Source organism: Argentina silus (assembly GCF_951799395.1).
Source record: "Argentina silus genome assembly, chromosome: 6".
Classification (NCBI taxonomy): Eukaryota; Metazoa; Chordata; class Actinopteri; order Argentiniformes; family Argentinidae; genus Argentina; species Argentina silus.
In genome coordinates this window covers 20,286,927-20,298,754 of record NC_139660.1, presented here as the reverse complement: position 1 = coordinate 20,298,754, position 11,828 = coordinate 20,286,927, and the positions used below count along the sequence as shown (strand labels likewise).

The following is an 11,828-nucleotide window of genomic DNA, read 5'->3' as shown; positions in this document are numbered from 1 at the left end:
TATTGGCAACTGTCAAGGACTAAAGTATTTTTTTGGAGTTGCTGTTGAAGTCCTATGGGTGTCGACACTCCTAAAAACATGGTTCAGCTTCGACCGACAGACTGGCTGACAGCCCTCTTCTCCCCTCTGCCACCCCACAGGCAGCCGCAGCCCACCCCAGGACAGACCCCCATGGTGTCTCCCCGGGCCGAGACCACCCCCATCCCGGTGCCCACCCAGGTGCGCAACTACCAGCGCATCAAACAGAACCTCTCCAGCAGCCCTACCACCACACTCTACGGCTCCCCCAGGTAAGAGACACTTGGGCTGGGGAGAAAGTTTGGGAGGTGCCCCAGTCTTTAGTTGTTCTCTGTGTAAGTCCTATGTGGTTGTATAGGTTGCTCCAATGCCCTTTTCCAATGCCATTTGTTCTGGACGTGCATACGGTCCATCCGTGGAGGCCGGTGGGGGTAGAAATTGGAGGACGAGCTCGCGTCCTCCGTTTTTTTACCTCCACCAGCCTCCCCTGTAGTAATAACAATAATATAATATATGCCATTGAGCTGACACTTTTATCCAAAGCGAATGACATTGCAGTGAGTGCGTACATTTCAGTATATATGGTCCCAGCGGGAATCAAACCCACAACCTAAGCGTTGTTAGCGAGCCACAGAGGACCACACCACCCCTGTAGTCCAGAGACCTCTTTGTGTTGAGGATATCCTGTCATAACTGTTGGGTGAGAACCGGAATGTTCACCTAGCTACAACTCTGTCAGTTATTGCATCAGCACTAAAGTTTCACAAAGTTACATCAGTTTAGTGGCTCTTGGTGTGGCCTAAGGTGTTGGTTGTGTTGTTGTGTGGTGGTGGTGGTGGTGGTGGTGGTGGGGGGAGGGGGGGGAGGGTCCATCAAAGACAAAGGAGAAAGAGAGGGGGGGGGGGGGGGGGGGGGGGGGGTGGAAGTTTATACATTCGGTTAACACATGTTTTTGGAGGGAGATGTGTTGTGCGTCTTGAATGTTGTCAGACAAGATGAGTATAGAGCCACAGGAATATACTGTATGTGTGTGTATATGTGTGTGTGTGTGTCTTATCGGTGCTTGTTTATGTGTTTGTGGTGGTATAATCACTCCTGTGGCCAGCAGGACCTTTAGGGATTAGCATTGTGTTCTTTGAGCTCCTCCATGGAGAACACAATACCTCAACCCCCCCCCCACAGGACTCCAAAGCCTGGGTAACTGGTACTGACTCCCAGCCAGCCTCCCCCCACCTGTTGCCCCAGTCTCCTGGGCCTTTGTCCTTGTCTATCTCCTGGGCCTTTGTCCCTGTCTGTTTCCTGGGCCTCTGTCCCTGTCTGTTTCCTGCGCCTCTGTCCCTGTCTGTCTCATGGGCCTCTGTCCCTGTCTGTCTCCTTGCCCTCTGTCCCTGTCTGTCTCCTGGGCCTCTGTCCCTGTCTGTCTCCTTGCCCTCTGTCCCTGTCTGTCTCCTGGGCCTCTGTCCCTGTCTGTTTCCTGGGCCTCTGTCCCTGTCTGTCTCTGACCTCCAGGGAGGATTAAAGATCTGTGCCGCAGACACTGCGTCCCTTTGACCGGGGCTGGGTCAGTTAGCAAGTTAGCGCTGGGACTTTGTTTCATTAGTGAGTGAATGCAGAGAGCTAGCAGGGCAGGCTAGCAGTGTGCTAACACCTCAGGGGAAAGATTTGTCTCTCTCTCTCTCTCTGTGATCAATATTTGTTTGATAACCTCAAGAAAGCATTTGAGAGAGATGGACACAGAGAGAGAGAGAGAGTTTAGAGAACGAGAGAGAGAGAGAGCGAGACAGAGGGCCTCTGCAGGGTGAATGTTGAGACATGCTTGTTGTTCACGAGACCAGGCGAACAGCTGTGTTTGAGCTCTTGCGCTTGCAGCATGAGGTGGTTGTCTTGGCAGCCGAACGGCGGTGGCTGAATAACTCAGGAAACGGAAATTAGAGCCGAGCCTCAAAAGGCAGGGCTGGTTTTAGACGCTGAGAGAATGGAATCTCGACTGACGCCAACGGTTTTTGTTAAATGTCCATTAATCTTGTTCTAAATGTTTTAGGAATATTATGCAAACATTGCCATGATGGATACCGGAGAGGGTGGAGACTTAGCATTGCTGTTATGACTGTGTGTGTGTGTGTGTGTGCGCGCGTGTGCATGTGTGTGTGCGTGTGTGTGCGTGTTTTGACTTGTGTGGTTAATGAGAGATCAGATAAACATTCAGGTTAGGGTTAGGGTTAGACTGTGCACCTGGCAAACCATGTGAGAGTGCTGTTTGTGATGGGCTAACGTTGAGCATGTGTGTGTGTGTGTTCAGGTCTGGCACAGTCAGGAGGTCCAACACCAGCCCCATGGGCTTCCCTAAGGTGGGCTCGGGGTCCCCCAGCTCTGCCGACGTCCCCCAGACGGTGGGCCGACGCCTCTCAATGGGCAGCTCCCGCCCGTACTCCCCCTCCCCCCTAGGTAAGAAGCACACGCTCCAATGTATGTCTTATGATTCAACAGACCAATAACAGTCATCAGAGTCCCTTACTGAAGCCTCCTCCTGTGGGAATCTAATACCTAATACCTACCTGTTTGTGTGTGTGTGTGTGTGTGTGTTTCTCTTGCAGTGGGCACCATCCCTGAGCAGCTGGGCCACTGTTGCTGTGGACACCCTCAGGGCCACGAGTCCCGCAGTCGCAGCTCTTCTGGGGGTGAGTTGAGAAGCAGTACTAGGCTAGCAGTGCTAGGCTAACACAACTAGTATTACCAGCCCTACTACCAGCGAGGCTAACAGTGCTAGGCTAACACAACTAGTATTACCAGCCTTACTACCAGCGAGGCTAACAGTGCTAGGCTAACACAACTAGTATTACCAGCCCTACTACCAGCGAGGCTAACAGTGCTAGGCTAACACAACTAGTATTACCAGCCCTACTACCAGCGAGGCTAACAGTGCTAGGCTAACACAACTAGTATCACCAGCCTTGCCTAACTATCAGCTAGCCGTCACGCTGACCTTATCAACCAGCGGTCAAGCTAACATAGCCCAGCTGAACCCTGCCGTAATCAGTGCCAATTCACTCTCAGACTAACAGTGAGTGCTTTCAGACTGATAAAGGCAGCTTTCAGGAGTGTGTTTACCTCTTCATCTCCCTCGTTCCTCCTGTTATATGTGTCAGGTGTTTGGAATTGACAAAAGCCCCATGAGTCAGATTTTTGTTTTTAATCGAGCTAGTGTTCCATTAACAATCCTGGGGAGAGTGGAAGCGTTTAAGCAGCCACACACACACCCACACACGCACACACACACACACACACACACACACACACACACACACACACACACCCACACACACACACACACACACACACACACACATATGCACACACACCCCACGCACACACACACACACACACATACATACGCACACACATACCCACGCATGCCTTGCTAGTGTGTCACTGTTTGAGTCAAGGGGCCTGTCTCCATGGTAACCAGACTGTCAAAGGAGCGACTGCAGTGCGAGGTCTATGTGATGTTGTTATAAACACGACAGTGACTGCACAGCCACACTGCTCTAACAGCAATAACCCCGAGATAAACAGAGACTTTATGACCTAGAGGAGACAGACAGACAGACACTCTGGTGGTTTCCAGGGTTTTGAACTTCTCAGTAGCGATCCTGTGAATGAGCAAGTAGCTCATAAATGCAAGAACTCAACGGCCTATCCCTGCAGCTATTTTTGACTCTGTTTAGGGGGGGGGGGGGGGGGATTAGTCTTCCTTTTAGACAACAGTGACATCTAATGGTTGAACTTTTATTTTCTGTACTTCAGTTAGTGGTTATGGAGCTAAAGTAACATATCAGAGGTGCATAGAATGCATCACTTACAGTCTGCTTATTTAACATTTTATTTTATTTTATAGAAATTGATAATTAATCAAGAGTTAACATAACCAATGGTGCCCACTGAAAAAAATACCTTTGCACACTTGTCGGCTTTTTTCTTATAATTAAGTGTGTGTTTGTGTGTGTGCGTGTGTGTGTGTGTGTGTGTGTGTGTGTGTGTGTGTGTGTGTGTGTGTGTGTTCTAGGCTCCCCAGTGCCGTCCTCCCAGTTGCTGGGGGCTCGTCTCCAGAGTGCCCCCACCCTGACGGACGTCTACCAGACCAGACAGAAGCTCCACAAGCAACTGTCGGACCCCATCCAGCCCACCGCCTCCAACTACCCCACCAACCACTCCCCCCAGCTGGGCCGCCCGGCCATCCTGGGCACCTCCCCCACCAAGCACCTGGGCTCCTCCCCGCGCTCCTCCGATTGGCTGCAGAAGTCCCCGCTGCCCACCATCATTGGCTCCCCCACCAAGGTAGGTTGAGCTAGCAACCTGTAATATGAATTATATATGACGCCATTGAGGCTACTCTCGGTTATGTATATGTTATGAATATTTCATAGGTCTTATACTCATAGCACAGCTATTACTGAGTTATCTTAACTTTAAACTGTCAAATTTCCACAATTGTACACTGCCTCCGAGCTCATCTGGATAGAGCGTTTGTGACCTGACCGTTAACCTCTCCATTCAGACTGTCTCGGCCCCGTTCAAGATCCCTAAAACCCAGGCGTCCTGTAACCTGATGGCACTGGCAGACAGCCCCATGCCCACCAAGACCCTGGCAGATACCCGGGACATGTGTGCCCACCACCACTGCAGCCCCTACCCCAGTGGGCGCCAGTCTGCCCCGGAGGCCAGCAGGACCACCTTCGGAAGGTAAGGTTACCACGCTGTTTGTTCATGTCTGCCTCCCCCCGCCCCCCCCCCACTCTCATTTTTACTATCACTCTCTCTCTTTGCATTCTCCCCCCCTTCTCTCTCTATCTCTGTCTCTGTCTCTCCATCTGTCTATCTATCGATCGATCTATTGATCGATCTATCTCTCTGTCTCTCTCTCTCTATCTTTGCATTTCTCTTATCTCCTTCCTCTCCTACACCCCCCCCCCCCCATCCCTCCAATCTCTCTCTCTCTCTCTCTCTCTCTCTGGGGTGTGCAATGTCAGCTGATCTGTTCTTCATGTGTGTGACATCCTCAGGTCTGTGAGTACTGGCCGTTTGTCAGAGCAGCCTATCAGAATCACTCTCGGGGGACAGACCTACCAGGGCAGCACAGACAGCCTCAACGCAGAGCGACCCATGGACACAGGTAACCACACACATTACACACACACACACACACACACACACACACACACACACACACACTGCCCTCCTCCACCCCCCATTCTTTGTCATCTTTATATAAACCAAACCAGAAAACGAGTTTTATACAGAGTTAGACAATGAATTGAAACATAGCCAACAGTAACCTTTTTTGCTAACCTCGTTTTAGCCAATCACGGTTCTCATTCGGCCAGAGCAGTAACATGCACCAGCCTCTCTTGCTTAGCTTCCTGCCCTGCATGAGCTGCACTTGATTGGCTGCTCTGACAGGCACTTCCTGCATAATAGAGAGCTTGATTGGCTGAGCGTGTGAATGACACCAACCCCCCCCCCCCCTCCCCTCCCTCCCCTCCCTCCCCAGCCCCAGCAGGACCATGTGGGCTGGCTCAGGGCGGGGCGGCGAGTCCCCGGACTGTCCTCTTCACCGTGGGCTCGCCCCCCAACAGCAGCACCCCCCCCACCTGCAGCCACCTGGGCACCCGGCCGCGTACCACCTCAGGTGAGACCGCTCACTGGGTTAGCGGCTAACCGCTAGGCTAACAGTCTGGCTAACCCACTGTAACCCTCACCTCACAATGCCAACCCCCCCTTTTAGCTAACCTGGCTTTTAGCGCCAACTGCTAACACTGGCTAACTGGCTTGCATTGCTAATTTACATTACATTTACATTTATGGCATTTAGCAGACGCCTTTATCCAAAGCGACTTACAACAAATACATTTGTCTAAGTAAGTGAATCAACTATCCATCAGTCATCATAAGAAAAAGTAATCTATGCTAGGACCAGGGGCTATTGGCAGTCAATTTAGTTGTGTAGAGTAGCGCAAATGCTAACAGCTAACTTCTCCACTTATGTCTGGATGTTTAAGACCTCTCTCAGTTGTAGCAGTCTTGAAGCCTTTAGGTATATATCAGCAGACAGGGGAGGCTGGTGGAGGTAGATATCGGAGGACGGGCTCATTGTAATGCATGGAATGGAAGGAGGAATGGTATGACGTGTTTGATACCGTTCCTCATTCCGTTCCCTGCATTACAATGAGCCTGTCCTCTGATGTCTGCCTCCACCAGCCTCCCCTGTCTGCTGATACATTAGCAGTGGTGAGTACAGCGTGTTCCTCTCCATCATTACGCTGGTCAGCTTCATGGTACTATCAGCACAACTATCAGCTGTCTCTAAATGGACTGTCTCTAATGGATACATCTCTATATCTGTGTGTGTGTCTCTCCCTTTCTTTCTCTCTCTGTATCTGTGTCTCTGTCTCTCTCTCGCTCCCTCCATCTCTCTCTCTCTCTCTCTCCCTCTCCCTCTCTCTCTCTCTCTCTCTCTCTATCCCTGTTAAATTCAAACAAGCTTTATTGGTAAAGGCATTCAATCTAGAATACAGGAATACAATCAATGAATAAGTACTAGAAATAAGTATCAAACCACCCCCCCCCCCCCCCCACCCCCCTTCTCTCTCTCTCTCTCTACCTCAGTTGGCTCCAACAGTTCTGCGGGTTCCCTGTGCTCCACCAGCGGGCGTGTGTACATGGGTTCCCCCCCGGGGATGGCCATCGGCACCTCTCCTCCTGGAGGTCCGGGTGCCGAGGCGGGCCCCAGCAGCCTGCGCCACGTCCCCTACGGCACCTCCCCCCCCAGCCTGGATGGCTTCATCACCTTCGAGGCCCCAGAGCTCCCTGAAGAGACCCTCATGGAGGTAAGAGTGGAGGGAGAGAGGTGTGTGTGTGTGTGTGTGTGTGTGTATGTGGCGTGTGCATGTGTGTGTGTGCATTTATATATTAATTTATCTTTTACTGTATTGTGTGTGTGTGTGTGTGTGTGTGTGTGTGTGTGTTTTTGAGGGTGTGTGCGTTTTGAGGGTGTATGTTTGTGTGTGTACGTATCCATTTGTATTTGACTAACCTTGACCTGGATTGTGTGTGTTTGTGTGTGTGCAGCGGGAGCACACAGACACTCTGATGCACCTGCGGATGATGCTGTCCTTCACTGACTGTGTCCTGGAGATCGCCGCCGTACGGGCTGGAGAGGCCGACATGGGCGTGTCCGCCGCCTCCCTCTACCCCACCCAGGAGAGCGTGGTCGTGGACCAGATCAGCCAGCTCAGCAGGGAGTGGGGGTAAGGACGACTATTGTGTCTACTGGCACACACATTCATGCCTTTTTTGTAGTTTTTGACAAAAGAAGACGTGATTGGCCATGTCCTTGTTTGGACAAGTCTGACAGTTTAGAACTTGGAGAAAAATAAAGGGAATCTCTATGTACAGTACCAGTCAAAAGTCTGGACACACCTTCTCATTTAATGATTTTTCTTTATTTTTTATTATTTTCTACATTGTAGATTAATATTGAAGACATCAAAACTATGAAGGAACACATATGGAATTATGTAGTAAACAAAAAAGTGTTAAACAAACCAGAATATGTTTTATATTTTAGATTCTTCAAAGTAGCCACCTTTTGCTTTGATGACAGTTTTGCACACTCTTGGCAAGGTGTGTCCAAACTTTTGACTGGTGCTGTAGATCTCCATGTATCTTGTTTCCATGGGTGTACATGGGTTTGATGTGTTGTTTGCTGCCCCCTACAGGCAGGTGGAGCAGCTGGTGCTGTACATGAAGGCTGCTCAGCTCCTGGCCTCCTCCCTTCACCTGGCCAAGGCCCAGATCAAATCTGCCAAACTCAACCCCTCCACCGCCGTCAAGCAGGGTAAGGCACTAGGCTGCTAGGCTTCACTAGGCTATCTTGGAATAGAGGGTGTCTTATAGAGGTGTACTTATGTGTGGAGCTGTGAGGCGCATAGCCTAAACACTTGATCATGAGAGAAAAAAAACAACTATATATACAGCTGGACAGTTACTACTTTGAAAAGACCTCAACAATCAGTTCTATCAATAATGAATGTTCCTCCCTCTCTCTCTCTCCCCCCCCCCCCTCTCTCTCTCTCTCCCCCCCCCCCCCCTCTCTCTCTCTCTCTCAGTGGTGAAGAGTCTGAACGAGCGCTACAAGAGCTGCATCTCTCTGTGCCGACGCCTCACGGACAAACTCAACCACTTCTTCTCCGACAAGCAGCGCTTCGTGGACGAAATCAACAGCGTGACCGCGGAGAAACTCATCTACAACCACGCTGTGGAAGTGGTACGAGGAAGGGAGGGAAAGGGAGAATGGGGGGGAAGAACGGAAAGAGAAAGCTCTTCGTTAAAACCACTCGATACGCTATGAAAGTCCATGCGTCATAAACTGCAGATTGTAAACCTAACTGGAGACACTTGTCACTTTCGGAGAGACAGGACGTACTTGTAGGTCTGGTAAATATGGGGACTGTTTTGCCACAGGTTAAACTTTCCGTCTAAATATTGAGTCTAAACATTTACTTTTATTAACATCTAATTGGAAAAAGCTTTGTCACGCCACTGCCTATCTCCAAAAGTGATCTGTCTCCATTTCTGCTTACTTTCCGCAGTTTCTGACGTATTGACCTTCGTAGCCTATGGCTGCTCCAACTTCTGCTTCTTACAGTGCTATGGGGAGACTAATGGTGATGTCATACTCTCCCTCCCTCCCCCATCTCTCTCTCGTTCTCCCTCAGGTGCAGTCGGCAGCGCTGGATGAGATGTTCCAGCAGACGGAGGACATCGCCTATCGCTACAACAAAGCCGCCATGTTGCTGGAGGGCCTGTCCAAGATCCTCCAGGACCCCGCCGACATCGAGAACGTGGCCAAGTGTGAGTGTAGTCCCCATCCGTTCTCCCCAAAGAATGGAACAGTGGCGCTGCTCCTAGCTGTGAACTTTGTAGCACCACTATGTCAACAGTTCAAGGCAAATATATACTATACATTTACTCACGATGGAGTAACTATCTTTGATCGCCAACAACATCGTTGTTAAAAACGAAAGCAAAAGTAAAAGCGTTATGTTGTTCCTCAGTGAATTCAGCGTTTTAGCTGTATTTCTGGGGGACATTTTGACATGAATAAACACGATTTTTAATATTGCAATCCAGCGCCACCCCGTTCAAAAATCCTGGGGAGAACCCTGACCTACCCATCCGTTCTTGTGTTCTCACGTGTCACCGGTCACTGCTGTTGTACACAAGGGAACGTGAGTAATGTAATCTGACCATCTGTTGTGATCTCTGTGTCTCCTCTACAGACAAGGCCAGTGTGGACCGACGGATCTCTGCCCTATGCTACTGCACCGTCACGCTGTACGAGTAGCAACACACACACACACACACACACACTGAGGGGTAAATTTGACCTCCCAGACCCTCCTTTTTTTGCCCAGAGGGACCACTCTCTATCCAGACAATAGAACTTCGAGGACAAGCATGAACTCCGACCCTCAGTGTCTCTTGTAGCAGTCCAAGCACTTTTCAGTTTTTTTTTGTATTTTCTTCTTGTTTAGTTTTTTTTTATTTAAGGAATTCAACCCAGAGAGAGATAGTATTACTCCTTTTTGTGTTTGCATCACAGACTGTACACCAATAAGACTGAGAGAGATGCACATGTTTCACTACCAAAGATGATGATCCTGAAACAAAGACTTAAACAGGACACGGACAAAGACTCACGCATCTTCTCATATTGCGGCTTGAACCCACAACTGTCAACCGACTCCCTGGAGAGATTGGGACATCGACAAACCACCCGCTCAAACAAACTCAAGTCGATGCTTTTTGTTTTTCCGACTTTTTTTTTTAAAGATTTGATTTGAGCTTTCTTGACCTGGAGAAAGAGATTGACAGTGACAATTGACATTGACAATGAGAACCTTTCGTGGACCCAGAGACCCATGAAATGGACTCTCAAAAGTTTGAAATGCAAAATCACAGTCGTTATTGTAATGGTCATTTGTACTCTGTACCGTGACTGTGGTGATTATTTATTGGTTCAGCAGAGAGAGAGAGGCACTCTGTGGATGATGTAATATCCTGCCTATCTGACACCCATAGTATTGAAGTAGAAGCAGCAGAAGAAGAGATTTGTAAACACAAAAGGCAGGCAGTCTGGCCAACACTGTAACAAATACACACAGACTCAGACGCACAATTACATGTACATACGTATGACGATACACACATACAGTTGTTACACACACAGAGCCAGGGGAGGCTGGTGGAGAGAGAAATCAGAGGACGGGCTTATTGTAATACATGGAACGGAATGAGGAATTCCTTGCATCCGTTCCATTTATTACAATGAGCTTGACCTCCAATTTCTACCTCCACCAGCCTCCCCTGACACAGACATAGATGGAGCATGGTAGAAGCCTGAAGAGCAAAGAAACCTGTAGATTTATAATTAGATATTTTTTGTTTTGTTCATTTGTTAGCTGAAGCACTTTATTGTCCTATAAGTAGGGAGGACGGGACACTTTGGTCCTGATCCGGTTCGGAGAGAGAGGAACATGTGAAGGCTGCGAGCTGTAGCTCAGGTGGGTCTTGACGGGAACGGGGGGTCCGGTTGAAGCCCACCTGCTCTGACACAGCTCTCCCTCTCATTGCTGGGGGCAACCGCTTGCTGACTGAAAAAAAAGGGTTGCTGAGGAAACAGGCACGTGGGGGGTGGGGGTGGTGTGTGTGTGTGGGGGGGGGGGTCTCTAGAAACTACGTCCGTTCTGTACAGTACATCTGTGTTCACCGTTCACTGGTGGGCCCGTGGGAGACGACGAGGGAAAGCCTGCGTGTGATTCTGATGCAGACAGACGTTTTCCTTTTGCCAGCACAGAACCGAAGGCTCGGTTAGGTCGTGATCAGTTAACCAGCGTGAATCATGGGAAAACGGTCAAATTACTTGAGTAGTTACCTTAAGTTTCATTTTACTGAATAATACAGAAACAAGCTTTTTTTTATGTTCATACATGAATAACTGTAGCTAATTTTCGGGGAGAATTGATGTTTGCAAACATTGTAAATATTTGTATGTTGTGCATGTGATTTTATGATTTTTTTTCTCTTGTCCTGAGTGAATGCGTAAGTGCAAGAGCACAGCGTGAGATCGGGGAGTCGGTGAGCGAGGATGCCATTGGATGCCCTGCCTGTCAATCAAAGAGCACAAACCTTTTTTTTGTATGTAGAGAGATTTGATATGTTTTATCTTATCCAAGTCTGCCACGGGTTTAATACTCCACCTCACCTGGCACAAGAGGAGGGTGCCAACACCAAGGCAGCTTCTAAAGCTCTCCGCAACTTTTTACCACGACTGACTGTTCATTTTGTTGTACAGAATAGGAGATCTGTGTGGAGATTGAATCTAATCGATGTGTCAGAAGTAAAAGAAAGGCACTGCCTAGCATCCATTCTACTCTCCCCAAGTCATCCGCTGTGCTCACATCTTTGTGTGTGTGTGTGTGTGTGTGTGTGTGTGTGTTTGTGTGTGCGTGTGCGTGCATGTGTGTGCACGTCCGCCAGGTGTGCAAGGCCAGTGGTATAGTCTATTACATAAGAGGAGCTGTCTTATAAGCCTGTTAAACGGGCAGACTCCTCTGTTTCCTCCCAGTGTGAATAAACGTGTGTAAATGCGTAAACTGGCAAGCGACGGGCGACGGGCACGAGGCCCATTTTTACGATGTACTGTTCTTTTTTATAGACATATCCAAGTGTTCTGTGATTGATTTTTTTTC

General features: G+C 49.1%; 1 protein-coding gene across 3 annotated transcripts in view; it reads left to right on the top strand.

Annotated features, from left to right (window-relative positions):
- ulk2 (unc-51 like autophagy activating kinase 2) overlaps positions 1–10,757 on the top strand; it is a 38,656-nt gene extending 27,899 nt beyond the window's left edge. For 2 of the 3 annotated variants that reach the window (XM_083672082.1, XM_083672084.1), the window contains 13 exons: positions 141–290; positions 2,318–2,463; positions 2,613–2,696; positions 4,082–4,353; positions 4,574–4,758; positions 5,079–5,188; positions 5,567–5,704; positions 6,682–6,902; positions 7,144–7,322; positions 7,794–7,912; positions 8,184–8,341; positions 8,793–8,928; positions 9,357–10,757. In XM_083672082.1, coding sequence (XP_083528208.1) covers positions 141–290; positions 2,318–2,463; positions 2,613–2,696; positions 4,082–4,353; positions 4,574–4,758; positions 5,079–5,188; positions 5,567–5,704; positions 6,682–6,902; positions 7,144–7,322; positions 7,794–7,912; positions 8,184–8,341; positions 8,793–8,928; positions 9,357–9,421 — 1,963 coding nt within the window. In that variant the 3' untranslated portion in view covers positions 9,422–10,757. The remainder of the gene's footprint in view (positions 1–140; positions 291–2,317; positions 2,464–2,612; positions 2,697–4,081; positions 4,354–4,573; positions 4,759–5,078; positions 5,189–5,566; positions 5,705–6,681; positions 6,903–7,143; positions 7,323–7,793; positions 7,913–8,183; positions 8,342–8,792; positions 8,929–9,356) is intronic. The other variant, XM_083672083.1, reaches the window with a different exon arrangement.
- Positions 10,758–11,828: the final 1,071 nt, after the last annotated feature.